This window comes from Dermacentor variabilis, unplaced genomic scaffold (genome assembly GCF_050947875.1).
Source record: "Dermacentor variabilis isolate Ectoservices unplaced genomic scaffold, ASM5094787v1 scaffold_20, whole genome shotgun sequence".
In the NCBI taxonomy this organism is placed as follows: Eukaryota; Metazoa; Arthropoda; class Arachnida; order Ixodida; family Ixodidae; genus Dermacentor; species Dermacentor variabilis.
The window spans coordinates 861,871-879,959 of record NW_027460368.1 but is presented as its reverse complement, the minus strand read 5'-3'; the positions used below and the strand labels follow the sequence as shown (position 1 = coordinate 879,959).

Here is an 18,089-nt window from a genome sequence, read left to right as displayed (position 1 = left end):
CTCTGACACACACACATTAATGCATAACTGTGGCACGGAAGGCGGGAAAAAAGCTGCGATTTGAAACTCTGCTGCCACCTCCCAGCAAAAGAAGGTAGCTAAGTGTCATCATTCAAAACGTAATACATATTATAAAATAGTAAAATATAATACATGCTACAATACACAAACGAAAGGGGCACAGTATAAAATACACCAACAAGCAAAATGAGCCAACTGTTCAGAGGAGGAAAATTTATAAAAGAGGAAATGTAAAATTTATCCATTGCAGTTTTGAAAACAAGCTACAAAAGCTTCTCTACTTCACAGCTTGAAAAAAAGAAATCATTTATGACCCACTTGCATAACTGCCAACTCTTAAAGGGCCCCTGAAACGGTTCGGACAAATTTTGTAGACGCGTAGGGTACAGCTTAATTAGAACATTCGCACCACAAGTTAAGTGAAGCGTTACGTATTAATGGAGCTACAAGCGATTACAAGTTACCCTCCTCCCTAGCCATGCTTTTCCTCCTCAACTCGTTCGCCGAGCGAGCGGGGCTAAGCTCCGCCTTCACTGGTTCAGCGTCACAATGCGACGTCACATCGTCCACTTCCGGTTGTTTTGGAGCCCGCCCCCGCCCGCGCGAGACCGCTCCGCTAGCCGCTTGGCCGTCGACCCCAAGCGAGAGCTATCGAAGCAGCGTGCGTTGCGAGGATTCTGTCGTAGCGCCGAACGTGTCTTGTGTTCCGGTAACCACAGGCAAGCTGGTCATTTCGGCAAATGACTGTAGGCATAAACTCAAGCTGATGAAGGAACTTTAGCGTAGACGTACGTGAGCGGCTTGATCGGTCTGCACGGTCCATACACTTGTTGGTGCAGAGCTTAACCAGCCAAACAAAGCGCTAATATTGCTCTAACCAAGTGTAAAACATTTTAAACATTTATAAAAACAACGTGTTCATGATTACACTCCTGCGAAAAATACACACCAGCAGCAAAGAAGAATACACTTCGTTGCTGCTACTGTGTATGGTTGCGCTCTGTGCCACCAGGTGGCTGCACCGTGCAGACCATTCGCATTTGCCCTTCTGCTCATCTCATGGCTCATCCCGTTACGGCAAAGTCAACTGTCCCCTTGCGCTTGCGTTTTCCCTAATACCGGACTCTGGAAACGCTATTGCGTTAGTAATCTTCCGGTGTAAAGTGACGGCCACAAACGCGCAAATCCTGGCGCCGATCGGATAGCGGCAGTCCGATGCGCAGCAGCCAGTTCGCTCGTACGCTGCCTTTCAGAGGGACACGATGTCGCAGCTTGACATATTGCCAGTTGCTACGTTTGCAGTCCACAAGGCAACAAAGTCGAATCGTAGTGCTCGCGAAAAGACTGAGACCGACTCTGACCACGGAGCTCTCTTCAAAATGGAGTATGTTGTAACACAAGCAGACGACACACGCTGTGTGCTGGAAGTGCTTAAGTGTACTGAAAAATTATTCTTGTGCATTCTCTTTATGTTACTTTCTTTTCATAAAAACAAATTAACTAACATTCCAATTATTACAAAGATCATTTGTTTGCCATAAAATTGGAAAAATTATCGATCACGCGCCCTTGTCAGCCAATCGGATAGCTCGCCCCACTGACGTCGTATGGGTGATTTCGGTCATATGGGTAGGGGCGGCTTAAAATTCCGCCGAGCAGTGTACTGCGATCGGCAGCGATGTGCATATTTAAAACCTTATAATAAATTACACGCTTTACGCGGAGCACTTAAATGTGCCAATTAACGATCAGAAGGACCTACTCTAACGACTCAATACGTTTGTAGAAAATCGTCAAAAGCGTTTCAGGGTCCCTTTAATGACTTTATCATAAAATACCCAACCCTTAGATTTTGTTTACAATTGTCATGTCGACACGATTTTTCACTTGTCTAGTTCAAAGAAAAACTGACTTCTAAAGAATACAGATGCAGTTGCTCTGATTTTTCATAGCTTGATTTTTTGTACCTCCCAGTAGTGGTACAAACTTACAGAATAAATTGATAATAACTGAAATTTTGGCTGCTATCAAGTGAATACTTCATTAACAATTCTGTTTGTGGCGCAGATCATTCTCACTGTTACTTTAGAGCAGAGTGCGTGATCACAGCATCCCTACAAAACAGAGTCAGGAAATGTTTAATAAACAGTTAAAATGTTGAGTAATAAACCAGTGTTTAGTACATTTCACCAAATTTTAATATTTTTTGGCTTTGGCTGCAGTGTTTTTCATATTCTGATGTTGGCAGATCTGCACCGGGCATGTGTTGGGGTCAGTGGTGGATGGAATAGTGCAGGTATGAGTGGAAGAGCTGCATCTGAAAAGAGGAGCAGCATGTGCCACAACATCTTTGCCACTTGTGCCTGCACTGCAGGCAATCTGCATCACTGTTAGTGGGATGCCAGTTTGGTCGCGCAGTTTCCTAGTCAGCCTTACAACTCTTGACACTGCAGCTAGGACTATGTATACAAGGCGCAAACCTTCTTCACTGTGGCGTAGTGTGGACACTGTGGAGCACTTTTTCCATGTTCCAAGAGCAGTAAAGGAAGCCACGTGGTTTGAAATAATCCGAGTCCCTTCACTGCTGCATCCCTTCAAGCTCGGGTGATTTGGGCCATGCATATTGATTGGCATTCATTGTAGTCTACTTTGAAAAATGCTGTTGGAATCTGGCAGGTGTTTGCCTCACACTACAGTGTGCACCAATGCAATGCCCACTCATTGGCACATCTTCCTTGCACTCAAGTTTGAATTGTAGTGCTGGTGCCACACAGTGGGTGCTTGTTTTAACAGTACGTGTCACTCGGGGTCAGAAATTTTTTTAGTGTGTCAATGACCCAGTCTTATTCTGCTGTTTTGTCTGGCTTCTTTCATGTACCAATATGCACTGTGCTATGAAGGTGTGTGAAGCTTAAAAGAGTAGCTGTTTCGGCTGGCTGGCGAAACATTGTTTCATATGGAAGTGTTCATCAGGAAACATCTCCTCTTGTTCCTTTTGAATGTGTTCTTTGTGTGTCGTTGATGAAAGTGTGTGAAGTGGTGTTGTGGATATTTGGACAAAAATGTTTTTGGAAAGCCTGTTCGTGCTTCTGAAGGCATGTTGCAGAGAAAGCGTGAACTCTAAAAAACTCATGCTAAAGATAACTTGTTCTCACCCGCTCTCTGGTCAACCTTGAGTTTGAAAAAATGGACTTCTCATCTAAGTTCAAGTTTTTCAACCAAGCTTTCCTTGTAATTTTAAGGTGCACAGGATTACATTATATGCAGTGGCTGCAATTATTCACCAGTTGTGGGCTTCATGTTTCACTGTTATCATCTCTCTGTCAGTGTACTTTTGTATGTTTCTTTCTATACTGAAAAAGGGGACAGAGGTTCTGACAATTTGTCCACAAAATATATTGAAGTATCCTGTTTCAAAAAGAGCTGCATGCAATTAAAAAATTGTTCTCTCAAGTTATGGCCTGCCTTCTCAACTCGTATTCTTGTGTGGCTGTAGCTGTGCTTCCCCACTATGCACTGTATTGTTCTTGTGCAACAAGAAACACATTGATTGTGGTATTGATGGGAGCTAGTAAAGAAAAAGACAGAGAGAAGGCGCTTTGGCATCCCTTTAGACAGCTGCCAGCTTGATCTTTCCAAGTTCTGCATTGTGAACAAGTAGAAAACTCTGCATCATTGTGTTTCTGGGTTCACCTGTATTTGTAGCAGTGGCATAACCCCAAAATGCACCTTTCAGACTACAATCTCAGGACCCAGCTGCTGAGTGATTGTGTATTGCACTTGCATCTAATTACCGTACTTATTTGAATCTAGGCCGGTAGATTTTTCAAATAATTATATTCCAAACTCTAGGGTCGGCTTAGATTCGAGGATTACCGCAGAACAAGAGTGAAGGCAGCAGCTATGCGTGTGCCTGTGCTGTTGAGCGAGCAGTTTTATTTTGCCACTACATCAACAAGATGGCAGATGGTGCGACAAGTCAGAAGATGCTGCTTGGCATTTTGAATACCGTATTTATTCGAATGTAGGCCGATAGTTTTTTTCAAATAATCATGTGCCAAACTCTAGGGTCGGCTTAGATTCGAGGATTTTAAAAAACGCGCCAGTTTTTCATTGAAACTGCTAAATATAGTGCATAGCTAGCGCCATCTAGAAAAGTCAGTATCGCAGCTGCTACTAGCCGTGCCAGTAGCCAACCGTGTACAAGCGAGGTCGCCATTTTGACCTGTGTCGTGTTGGCTGTATCGGTGTGCGGTGTGGTGTTATCGCGATGGCACCAAGCAGGAGATGCCACTACAGTGCCGCTTTCAAGCGAAAAGTTGTGGTAGCCGCAGAGGCATCACCGAACCTTCAAGCCCAGCGGGACTTTGGCGTCGACGAGAAAAACGTGACGTGACAAGGAACACAACGACGAGTCTAGCAGCGTCGACGACGTTGAATGATCTCTGAATTTTCAGATTCAATAAATGTGTTTGCATTTTGTGAACACTGTCCTCGCTTTTTTGTTCGGCCTACATTCGAGGTAATATATATTGCTACGGCATGAGCCGGGCGAGAAGAAGAGGAAGAAGTGAGCTGGTGCAGCCTCAGGACGCCATCTTGACTTTACCATCCATCTCGTCCCTTGAATAAAGCCGGTTTAACATTAACCGTAACAGTTTTGTGGTGGAGGTGCTGGGTACTTCGACCAAGACGACGGAGCTGCTGCAGCAAGTGCCACGCCGGAGCCGACGCCTCGCTCGACTGCCTCCAACACCGCTTGAGATCCCGATGTCCCACAGCAGCGACGAACAGCCTTCTCTGGCAGCTCCAGTGCGAACAACCGGCGCCTGGATGCATCAGATGGAGCCCCGCCCTTTCTCTGGAAAATTCGGCGAAGACGTGGAGGAATGGCTCACCCACTACAAGCGTGTGAGCAAGTACAACGGCTGGAACTCCACGACTCAGCTCGACAATGTGGTTCTGTTCCTCACAGACACGGCGCTAGTGTGGTTCGAGAACCATGAAGATACGTTCACAACGTGGGACAGCTTCGTTACTCACCTCACAGAGTGCTTTGGCGATTCCACCACGAAACGGAAGCGGGCGGAGCAGACATTGCTTCAGCGCGCTCAAGTCCCAGGTGAGACCTGTACTACGTACATAGAGGCGATCCTGAAGCTTTGCAAGACTGTCAATCCTCGAATGTCCGAAGAGGACAAGGTTGGACACCTTCTCAAAGGCATAGCCGAGGATGTTTACAATTATTTAATCGGAAAGGAGAGTCTTGCCTCGGTCGCCGACCTCATCAAGCATTGCCGCACATTTGAGGCCTTGAAGCTGCGCCGTATCACGCCAAAGTTTGGCAGGCTAGCAAATGTCACAACGGTGGCAAGCGTTGACGAAAACGACAACTACAGCTTTCAATTTGACCTTGCGGCAACTATAAGGCAAATTGTCCGCGAAGAACTTGAACGACACACCAAAGGGGCGGATGTCGAACAGCTTGGTTGCGCTTCCAACCAACCTCAAGAACATGCCTCTGCTGTGTCAGCATTGTCTGTCATGCCAGGCGTTGCAGACTGTCGAGGTGATCAGCTGCGACAGCACCGACGTACCTTTCCCGACGACATGACGCACGATCAACGAACTCGTCGAGCTACCACCACGAATCGGAATTCGGAAGATCGCGTTTATTATTCGCAGCGTCCCAGGGTTGACTCCGAGGCATACAACGTCGGTCGCGCATCTCCTGTATGTTACAGCTGTGGCGCCTCAGGACACATTGCTCGTTTTTGTCGCCGGCGCCGACAGACAACAACATATGGCCCACCACCAACTTGGCCTAATTTTGGACGTGATAGTTATGACGACCGTTGGCCGATAGACCCTGCAAACACCACAGGCGCGCCACCTCGGAATACCTTCCGTCAGTATAGTAGAAGGAGTGGCTCGCCAGCTTCTGACCGCAGCCTGACGCCCCCAACCAGTCGCCAACGCCGTTCACCGTCACCACGGCGACGTGCTACGTCTCCACCGCCGTCGGGAAACTAGCCGGCGCGGCCGATGGAGGTAAGGTCGCCGGACAGTCTGTGTATCTGCGAAATACTCCTCTGCCTATTATGATGGTGAAGAACAAAGTGCGTGTGTTAATTGATAGTATACCTGCAACAGCATTAGTGGATACTGGTGCTACCGTTTCCGTCATGAGTGTGACTTTCAAAGAGAGGCTGGGTAGGAAAGTTATGTTCCCGTGGAATGATGGTGTGACGTTTCGTGGTGTCAGCGGAGAGTGCCTAGTTCCCCTTGGTATTTGTGTTGCAAGTGTTTTATTCGGAGGAGAAGATCTTAAAACAGAATTTCTCGTACTACCGCGATGCACTCATGATGTGATTCTCGGGATTGACTTTCTTCAGGATTGTGGTGCATCCGTTAACTGTGGCACAGGCGAAATTACTTTGAATAGCGCGCTTCTCGCCACCCTTGCCGACACATCCTTACCAGTGAAAAACTATTGTGTTGTTTCGAACGATTTGCTGCTACCGCCTTGGTCGCTGTCACGTATCCCTGTCAATTTCGCTGCTGCCGACCTTTCATCGTTTGACGCGCAAGTCCAGCCACTTACGTCGAGCTGCGCAAAGAAAGATGTACTTGTACCACGCTCTGTCGTGAGAGTAGTGAATGGCGCCTCCAATTTATGGGCTTTCAATTGTTCTTGCGTCCCTGCCGTTCTCCCGCGTGATATGAAGCTTGCTGAATTTGACGAGATTACTTACAGCTCCATTACAGTTCTAAGCGAGGAGGAGCAGTCTCATACTAGCGATCCCCAAAGAAGCATTTCTGAAGAGCAGATCCTACGAATGATCAACAAGGCACTGCCCTCACATGAGCGCCGCGCTCTCGCACAAGTTTTGTGGGCACATCTTTCTGTGTTCGATTTCACACAAGGCGACAAGCAGGCTTCACTCCCGCGTTCTCGTGCTCGCCACAGAATTGACACCGGATCTGCGAACCCCATTCGGCAAAAGCCTTACCGCGTTTCTTCAGCAGAGAGGACAGTTATTGCTGAACAGGTGAAAGACATGCTGCGTAAAAGTGTTGTCCAAGAGTCTTCTAGTCCGTGGGCAGCACCAGTAATCTTAGTAAAGAAGAAGGATGGATCGTGGCGGTTTTGCGTTGATTACAGGAAACTGAATGCGGTCACCAAAAAGGATGTGTATCCGCTTCCTAGAATTGATGATGTCATCGACTGTCTACATTCCGCTGCCTACTTTTCATCACTGGATTTGCGATCGGGGTATTGGCAGATACCCATGCACCCAGACGATAAGGAGAAAACGGCCTTCGTGACACCAGACGGTATTTATGAATTTAACGTTATGCCGTTCGGCCTTTGTAACGCGCCAGCAACATTCGAACGATTCATGGATACTATCCTCCGAGGACTTAAATGGGAAATTTGTTTGTGCTACCTCGATGATGTGGTTATTTTTGGCAGCACATTGAGTGAACATAACAGCCGTCTCAATCTTGTTCTGGATTGTGTCAAACAAGCCGGCTTGATCCTAAATTCCAAGAAATGTCGTTTTGGAGAAACCGAGACGTTAGTACTTGGGCATCTGGTCGACAAAAACGGTGTGAGGCCAGATCCACGGAAGATTGAGGCAGTCAGCTCCTTCGAAGCACCGAAGTCAGTGCGGGAGTTGAGGAGTTTCTTGGGCCTGTGCTCGTATTTTCGGCGCTTCGTCCCAAGATTCGCCGACGTGGTGTACCCCCTAACATGTCTTCTCCAAAAAGCCGTCCCTTTCAACTGGACATCGGCTTGCGACGACGCGTTCCGTCAGCTAAAATTTCTACTAACATCAGGGCCCATATTGCGTCACTTCGATGCATGCGCACCTACGGAAGTGCACGCTGATGCCAGTGGCATCGGCATCGGCGCCGTACTTGTGCAACGTCATCAAGGAGCTGAACACGTTGTGGCTTATGCTAGTCGCTCTTTGACTAAGGCGGAACGCAATTACACTGTGACCGAGCAAGAATGCTTGGCAGCTGTTTTCGCTGTCCACAAATTTCGACCTTATATCTACGGACGCCCGTTCACTATCATTACTGACCACCACGCGTTGTGCTGGTTGGTGAATCTCCGTGACCCGAGTGGACGACTGGCACGTTGGGCTCTTCGACTGCAGGAGTACGACTTCGTTATTTCCTACAAGTCCGGGCGTCGCCACGCAGATGCGGACTGTCTCTCCCGCCTTCCTCTGACAACGACGGAGTGTGACGAAGACAATTTTGATGACTGTTTTGCTCCCATTTCTTCTACATTCCCAGACTCGATGACTTTCAAAGCAGAGCAGGAAAATGATATTGGTTTGGAACCTCTATTTGTGGCCGCATCGCGTCCTGGAGCCACCGGTCGATTTTGTGTCCGTGACGGCCTGCTTTACAAGACCAATTATTCGGTTAAAGGCGCACGCTTCCTTCTGGTGGTGCCGCAGAGTCTGCGAACGGACATACTGAGAGCCATGCACAACGATGTGACCTCTGGCCATCTAGGATTCATAAGAACTTTGAACCGGACACAGGAGCGTTTTTACTGGCCCAGAATGCGGGACACGGTCAAGCACTACGTCGCCAGTTGCGAACAATGTCAACGCTACAAGCGCCCTACGACCGCTCCGCCAGGTCTTCTCCAACCTCTGCCGCCGCCTCGCCTGCCATTTGAACAAGTGGGTATCGATCTTCTGGGCCCATTTCCCCGATCATCTAACGACAACCGATGGGTGATCGTATGTGTCGACCATCTGACCCGTTACGCGGAAACGGCGGCCGTGCCATCTTCAACAGCTGCGTCCGTTGCAACGTTTTTGCTTCGATTCATTATTCTTCGACATGGTCCCCCCCGTGTGATCATTAGCGATCGCGGTCGTCAGTTCGTTGCGGACGCCGTAGAAGAACTGCTTCGTCTCTGCAGTTCGCAATTCCGTCATTCAACGCCTTATCACCCTCAGACAAATGGGCTTGTAGAACGTACGAACAGAACTCTAACTAACATGCTGGCCATGTACGTATCTTCCGATCACAAGGACTGGGATGACGTACTCCCCTTCATCACCTATGCGTATAATACTGCAAAGCATGAGACGACCGATTACAGTCCTTTTTATCTCCTTTACGCACGTTCACCGCTAAGCTGCATTGACACTATACTACCGTTTGACTTTCACAGCGAGTACTCTGTTGCCAAGACGCTTTGTCTTGCCGAAGAAGCCCGGCGTATCGCTCGTCTTCGTACTGTGGCATCGCAAGACCGATCGAAAGAGCGCTATGACAGCCGACACCAGTCTGTCTCGTACGCCAAAGGAGACTTTGTGTGGTTGTGGACTCCTCAACGTAAACGTGGCTTATGCGAAAAGTTTTTACCTCAGTACACGGGCCCATTCGTCATCGTAGATCGCTTGAGTGACTTGACGTACGTAGTGGCACGCTTGACGTCGACTGGTCGTCGGTCTAGCCGGACCCAGTTAGTACATGTTGCCCGTCTTAAGCGGTTTCACCCTACGCTTTCCGAGTGATTTGGACTTGCCCAGCGGGCTTCGTCTGGCAACCGGGGATTGCTACGGCATGAGCCGGGCGAGAAGAAGAGGAAGAAGTGAGCTGGTGCAGCCTCAGGACGCCATCTTGACTTTACCATCCATCTCGTCCCTTGAATAAAGCCGGTTTAACATTAACCGTAACAATATATATATATATATTTGGCTTCAGACTTTAGGGGGTCGGCCTAGATTCGAGTAAATACGGTTCATGTAATGCATACTTTGATAAGTTACTTCTTGTTCGTGTTTGAATTTGTGCTGACGGTACAGTTGACGCCCAAACTTCATGGCCACAGGGTGCGAGAAAAAGCTGAACATTTCAGCAGCCTGAGCACGATGACTGGCATTTGGATTTCGTGCCTTTAGTAATGCATACGAGGGGTGTTCAAAAAGAAACCGAACTTTTGAAATGGGACGCTAACCTGCAGAAGCAGCAGGCTACGGCTACTGAGCGCACGTAGCGGCAGGTTCAGACAACGAACTACCATTTGCTGCATTTCGCTCTGATCGTTAGTTGGCGAGCTACAGCGGCTGAAGTTAGCACATGCACAATCCGTTCGTCGGATTAGTGCCAACGTGGCAATAAGTGAGCTTGAAGAACAACGCGTTTGTGAAATTTTGCTACAACCTTGTCAAAACATTTACAGAGAGATTTCATTTCCTTAGCAAATCATACGGAGAGGACCGCATGAGTCGCACGCGGTGCTATGGGCAGTTTAAGCGTTTTAAACACGGCAGAATGTCAGTCGGTGACGATCCTTCTTAGCAGACTACCTTCCACTTCAACAGATAATAATAAAGTCGAGAGAATTTGTGCTGTGATTTGTGGAAATCATCGTTTAACGGGTCTAGAAGTTGCTGATGAAGAGGGCATCAGTGTAGGATCGGGCCATCAAATTTTGGATGACAAACTTGTGATTTGTCGTGTCAGTGCAAAATTCGTGCCGCATTTGTTGACTGACGTGGTTGTTGAAATCAGCCAGGAGCTGCTTGTCCCTGCCAGTGACAGTGAAAACTTCTTAAAGAACATCATAAGAAGCGATAAGACGTGTGGTTATGGCTATCATATTGAAACGAAGGTGCAGTTGTTGCAGTCGGTGGGCAAGGGGCCTCCTCATCCAAAAAAGCACGCATGAGTCGGTCAAGACTCAAGGTCAGCTCAAAGTTGGTTGTGTTTTTAGACTGCAAAGGTTTTGTCCATCAGGAAATTGCGGTCAGATGGTAAGCAAGGAAGGCTACCAGGGAAGTCTAGTGCATTTGAGCGATTCTGTGCGTACTAAGTGGCCTAAATTGTGGGAAAACCAGACCTGGATGCTACGTCATGACAATGCACCGGCTCACACATCGCTCTTTGTGCGCAGCTTTGTAGCAAAATGTCACAATCCTGTTGTGCCCCATCATGCGTATTCTCCTGACTTAGTGCCAACAGACTTTTTACCTTTTCCTAAACTTAAAATCACGTTGACAGGATGTCGTTTCAAAACCATACAGGAGATTCAGGACAATGCAACAAAAGAACTGCCCGCCATCCCACAAAATGCTTTCCAGGAGGCTTTCCTAAAATGAAAGAAACGATGGGAACAGTGTATTGCCAGTGGAAGGGATTACTTTGAGGGGGACTATGCTTAAAATGTTGTACAATAAGCAATAAAGATATTATAGCAAAAGTTTGGTTTCTTTTTGAACACACCTCGTAATATATAACAATTTATAATTTTACTGGCTACAGACGCAAATTGCTTGGAAATTTAATGTTTTCTAATAGTTGTCGTCCATAAAGTTTTGATGCTTACTGTACACTGGTGATTCTGCCACGTTCGGCACATTCTCACAGCCATTTCTTTTAGCCCTGTTTTGCATGCCTTTGGTAGGGGAACGTTATCGTCTGGAAACATTGTTGGCAAAAACTTTAGCTAAGTATGAGAAGTATGCACAGAACCCATTATGCGTGTGAGCTGCTTTTGTTGATCCCTATCACCTCTAGAGCATGATTTATACGCTTCTAAGGGCTGCACTTTATTTTTTTTTTGTGACCTTGAGGTGGGGCCCTTACACGGGGGTGGTCTATTCAGAGCTATTTTTTCATCTGTGCTGAATTTCCACAATCCCTTTGAACCAAAATAGTGAATTCAATTGTTTTCATAACACATTTAATAGCTTACGCATGGACACCGATGCACATAACTTTAGTCTTGTTGCTGCTGCTTTGGCTCTGTTCGGCAGCACGCTCATGGATAGTTGTCCTCACTCCAATCTATTGCGCTAGATATGCATGTTACTCTAAAGCTTTTCACAGCAATGAATACACCATATGCAATGTGCAGTGTCTCTTTTGACCTTTTGGATTGGGCTCCTAAGTTAGGGGTGTGGCTCTTTCATGAATGCAGCCTTTAATTTAGTGTGTACAGTACTTGCACTCTTGCAGAAGCACTGTTGAAATGTCAAAAATTATTACAGTATTCACATTGCACGCAGTTCTTAAAAGCTTTGGTGTGTTGAAACCTGTTGAAACTGACTACTTGCTTGGTTATAATGGTACACATCGAACGATTACTGCAGGTACCGTGCAAGGCGGCCTCCAAGGACATCTGTAGATATGCCCAAGCCTTCTGTCAGTAATGACGGCAGGACTGCCAGTACTAGGTAAGCGCCATTTGTGGGATGTAATCGCAAATAGAATCAGGAACACCTTAGACTTCTATCAACCAAAGGACCAAGCAGGATTTCGTAAAGGCTACTCGACAATAAACCATATTCACACTATCAATCAGGTGATAGAGAAATGTGCACAATATAACCAACCCTTATATATAGCTTTCATTGATTATGAAAAAGCATTTGATTCAGTCGAAGCCTCAGCAGTCATGCAGGCATCATGAAATTGGGGTGTGGACGAGCCGTATATAAAAATACTGAAAGATATATATAGCGGCTCCACAGCCACCGTAGTCCTCCATAAAGAAAGCAACAAAATCCCAATAAAGAAGGGCGTCAGGCAGGAAGATACGATCTCCAATGCTATTCACAGTGTGTTTACAGGTGTTCAGAGACCTGGATTGGGACGAATTGAGGATAAGAGTTTATGGAGAATACCTTAGTAACTTGCGATTCGCTGATGATATTGCCTTGCTTAGTAACTCAGGGGACCCATTGCAATGCTTGCTCACTGACCTGGACAGGCAAAGCAGAAGGGTGGGTCTAAAAATTAATCTGCAGAAAATTAAAGTAATGTTTAACAGTCTCGGAAGAGAACAGGAGCTTATGATAGGTAGCGAGGCACTGGAAGTGGCAAGGGAATAAATCTACTTAGGGCAGGTAGTGAGACTGAAATAATCAGAAGAATAAGAATGGGCTGGGGTGCGTTTGGCAGGAATTCTCAATCATGAACAGCAGGTTTGCCATTATCCCTCAAGAGAAAAGTGTATAACAGCTGTGCCTTACCTGTACTCACCTATGGGGCAGAAACCTGGAGGCTTACGAAAAGGGTTCTACTTAAATTGAAGACGATGCAACGAGCTATGGAAAGAAGAATAATGGGTGTAACGTTGAGGGATAAGAAGAGAGCAGATTGGGGTGAGGGAACAAACGTGAGTTAATGATATCTTAGTTGAAATCAAGAAAAAGAAATGGGGGAGGGGGGGGCATGGGCAAGGCATGTAAGGAGAAGGGAAGATAACCGATGGTCATTAAGGGTTACGGGCAGGATTCCAAGAGAATGGAGGCGTAGCAGGGGGCGGCAGAAAGTTAGGTGGGTGGATGTGATTAAGAAGTTTGCAGGGACAACATGGCCACAATTAGTACATGATGACTGGGGTAGTTGGAGAAGTATGGGAGAGGCCTTTGCCCTGCAGTAGGCATAGCCAGGCTGATGATGATGATGATGATGATGCAGGATGTAAATATCCTTGGAGACAGCCATTAAGAAGAAACTGAGGCTCACAGGCTTTTGAGCTTAGTAGGGAGTTCAGATTTGTATTAAAGACTCACAACCTTACTGACTCTAATACTATTTAGGCTTACAAATAATGTACAGCGCATTGAGTAGTTTGTAACACTGGTACTTCTTTTTTACGGAGAAAAGCTCTCGTCCTATTGGATCATCAGACTCTTGTGGCTTTTCAGCATACAGTCGAACCCACTTATAACAATATTTAAATGCCATGAAAATTCCATTGTTATAACCGATAATTGTTAAAACCGGGTTGCATGAAAAAATGAATATAGGGGAATCGCAGAGCTGATCTTAGCAAACTGTAATCCTTCTCCAAGTTATCCAGGTGCTCCACGTAGTGTAGTGGAAGGTTCCTTGCGAAAACGAAGCCCCGGAGGGACTGAATCACCTGCTGGGTTTCCTGTGAGGACAATGTTGAGGCAGCCTGCCCTACCGCATCATCGCTGCCGTCGTCGCCATCGCTATCCAATGCAAGCACGTTCGCGACGATCGCCTGATCGGTTAGAAGCACTTAGTACTTAGTTTCGAAGTCTATAGCCGTGCGATTTCTTTTCACTGGCAACGTTGTGCATTGCCGATTATCAGTGGGCGGGTCAGTCATCTTCCATTTCAGTGGCGAGTCAAAAGAGGCTGCGAAACCACCTAGCCAGGAACGAATTCAATGTAAAAGACGAACATGGGGCTGTTTGCAGAACTGCAAATAAGGTGCGAACAGCGCAGTTGGCGCGGTCCGTTTGTGTTTCAGAGGGTGCTGCGGCTTAGAGATATGGGCACAGCCCATTCGTGTTCGGAGGGGTGGAAGGGTGACAGGAGAGTGGCGCGTAGAGAAGGCTGGTAAATGAGTGCGCAGCGGCTTGAATTTTTCGTTTTCTTTTTTTCTTTTCAAAGATTTCGCATTTCACTACCTTTAGGCTCTGACACCGAGCAGCCAGACTTCATCGTTACCGTATAACCGATAATGCGGCATCGGGGCATTGTAGTAAACATGTTATTTCACCATGCAAAACATACAAAAGTTGACGGTGCAGCAGTTTCTCATTGTTATAACTGATATATTGTTAAAACCGGTACCGTTATAAGTGGGTTCAACTGCACAGTAAAACCTTGTTAATTTGACCCTCATTAGTTTGGAAAACCAGATAACTCTGACTTGTCCTTTGGCAGGCATATGGATTATTTAATGGCATCAAACTTTTGTTAACTTGCACATATTTGGTCGCACACCAGTTAATTCGGACAACTCTTGGAGCGTGGTGAGCCAGACCACCACAAAGGTGTGGCGCAAAAGAGCAGAAGCTGTACTAGTGGCCAATTGAAATGAAGGGGCCAAGTCCGCACCGCCATCATCAACGGAAACCATACAGGAATGACAGAAACACCAGTCACTTAGTGTCTATTTGTGAATTTATGCATTTACCACTGCACATGACGCTGTGTTAGCTGCACATACCTTCAGAACTGTGTAATCACCATGTCCAACTGTGTCAATAACAGCCATGGTTTCATCCAAAGCGTTTGTGGCAAACAGTAGTTTCATTCCATCTCTGTGCGCATGTTGGCTGCGTGCCTTCAGAACTGCCTCATCGTCATGCATGACTGTGTTGATAGCGACTGCGGTTTCGTCTGCAGTGGTTACGGTGAGCAGTAGTTCCGTTTTGACTCGGCGCAGTGTCAGAAACATGGCAGAAGCTGTTGAGAAAGAAGACTGATTCTACCGCGGCTATATCATGATGGACGGACTATCTGTTGCCAACCCGCTCACTGGCAAAAATATAATTGGGAAGTGCCCGTGGTAGTGAACAGTGTACCTACTCGGGTGAAAACATGGGTCTTGCGTAACTGCCAAACGGGCATGACTGCGAAGGAAGTCGCAAGACCCTCGCTGATGCGAGCACTAATCAGTAATGGGATGATGAGAATTGCTGCTTCTGCACTGATTTTGTGTGAAATAGAAGCAGGGGTTGCGAATTTATTCAATAAATAAAGGCGCATGGGTGTAGCAAGCATTCATTATTTTCTTGATACCCTTGATAGTTAAGCATTTGGTTAATTTGACCCTTTGATTTGGTCCCTTGAAATAAGAGTCAGTAAGGTTTTACTGTAGTGATTTCCACATGAAGTTTGTGTGCACCCAGGAGGCATTCACGTTTTGCACTGACATTACACATCGAAGAGCTGAGAATAAGGCCTTGCAGCAAGGGGGGGGGGGGGCATGTACTGTGGCACATTTTATGACGTTTTTCACTAGTCGATCGGTAGCGGGATGTTTTGCTCCATGGCGGCAAACTCTGATTTCACTAGTCGATCTGGAGTGGGCTCGTGCTTTCCACTGGTCGTTTTGGGTGAACTCTATCTGCGCTGGGTCACTGTCACTTTCTCAGTTTCTGAACATAGATTCGGGTGCAAATAGAACGAGAAGCATACGTCACTTCCACTTGTTTTGGGATGACGACTGTGGTTGCCATGGAAATTTACATATTGGAAATCAGTTTCTATGACGTGCTCAAAAACTTCCAGTATGATCCACTCAGGCAGATTCAGATTGGTGAAATTCGAGCACTCGCTCCAGGATTACAGAGGCTGCTCGACATCGACCAGTGGAAAACACTATTATACCAGCTGCCAAGTGGCATGTGGGACAGCCAGGTCTGAGAAGTCTGCGACTTAGTCTTGTGCAGCTGTGGTGTTGGAGTTGGCGTAACTGGAGGGAAATATGCTACAAGCAAGGTGGTAATGGCACATTTGAGTCAACATTTGAATGCAGAGGCACATATGGATGATTCTCTTGGCTACATGATGCCAGTTAGCTTATTAACCTATGAGTGCTGCGATGCAGTAATTTCACTACTTTTGCAAAAGGAAAAGAAGTTCAGAATAGTCTCAAAAATAATATGCACATTACTTACCAAATACTGCTCAGATCTTGACTTTGCTAAGCAGATGTAGTGTAATGTATAGAAAAAAATTTATTAGATTGAGTTGAGTGTTCAGCTGCCGCAGAAAAGTGGTTCAGTGCAAATGGACAGCAGAGCTGATTGTATAGTGACACCCATCACAAGCAAAAAAACTTCAGAGATGGGACTGAGTATGTTCTCACTGAAGCCAGTAGTCGTAGTAGTAGTAATTGGATGTTTAATTTTTCATGAAATGAAAAGGGAAGTAAGGAAATAACTGTTCATTGCACTGGAACTCTCTAGCGGTTATCTGCTTACACCTGAATGAAGGGGAGGGGGGAGAAAAGGGTCAATGAGATAGCGTAGAAGCGTAGGACGAAGGAAACTATTTACATAAGATACAATGTGATATAAATAAATAAATAAATAAATAAATAAGTAAATAAAAGTGACTGTGTAAACATGAAAGAGCCATAGTTTGCTGGTGCTGTCACTTTGGCAAAGTGTTCGTAAACTCGACTTCGGACACCGGCAATGCTAAGTTAGCCAGTGGTCAACTAAAAAAATTAAAACCCCGGACCCCTAAAGTACTGTGACACCTGTCCAAATCAATTGGTAGTCATGCATGAGACTGTGTGATATTAAAAGCACCGAGTCAACATGCATAAAAGCTACAGAGTTCATGATGAAGTTGCACTGTTTGCACCAATGTAATAATTATATTACTGCACTTCACAGCACTATACTTTTTATTTTCAGTGGCTACTGCTGTTCATTGTACCGGTAGGTTTTTTTATATTCTGCTCAAATTGTGATCATGAGTCTGGCCACACTTTTATGGCACCCTCTGGTTAGAAAAATCTTTTGACTGCCATTCATTCCTTTGTGTCTGTTCACATGTCTCCAAACAAATTCATCCTTCAAGCTTTGACAATGTTAACAGCACATTCATCACGGTTATTGATCTGACATAGTTTGCTGGAAAAAAAAAGTGGAAATTTCATTCAATGTGAATATAAATACAGGGTGTCTACCAACCGGGAAAACCGGGAATTCTCAGGGATTTTGAGTAGTCTGGAAATACTCAGGGAAAACTCAGGGAACTTGTGCTTCTATCAGGGAAAATTAGCTGTAATATTATTGAAAGGGAACAAAAGTCGCTGTAGAGTTGACTCGAGTAAGAGAAAGCAATCGCAACTAATTGTCTTTGACGCCCTGTCATCGGCTGGAGGAGTTGCCAGTGTACAGTCAACGGCCGACTTTCCGAATGCCCGATAATTCGGACGGCTTCGCGGCACCATAGAACCTCTCTGGAAACGTATCTGAAATTTTGAGCGCAAGAACCCTTCGCCGTCCGAGTTTCGGAACTTTTTGCCGTGACCGAAGGTCCAAAACGGCATTAATCAAAGCCACCACTGCTGCCGTTATCATTGCCGCGCCGCCTCGAACCGGCGCACTCGCACAAAGATCCGATGGCAGCCGTAGCCACCTCCGCCGCAACCAACGCTAAGCCTAGCTGCTTTGACGTTCGCTATTAAGCTTCTTGCCGTTCGGTGCTGTGTTTTTCATTGAAATAATTGCCGCTGTCAGCAATGGCACCGACTCCGCCTTTTTGGTCATCGCGATTCCATGGCTTTGACGCTC

At 46.2% G+C, this 18,089-nt stretch overlaps 1 protein-coding gene across 3 annotated transcripts in view; it reads left to right on the top strand.

The window, feature by feature from the left end:
* Positions 1-18,089, top strand: part of roq (RING finger and CCCH-type zinc finger domain-containing protein roquin) — a 162,743-nt gene that overhangs the window by 61,831 nt on the left and 82,823 nt on the right. For 2 of the 3 annotated variants that reach the window (XM_075678443.1, XM_075678444.1), the window contains exons 10-11: positions 12,159-12,242; positions 17,205-17,228. In XM_075678443.1, coding sequence (XP_075534558.1) covers positions 12,159-12,242; positions 17,205-17,228 — 108 coding nt within the window. The remainder of the gene's footprint in view (positions 1-12,158; positions 12,243-17,204; positions 17,229-18,089) is intronic. The other variant, XM_075678445.1, reaches the window with a different exon arrangement.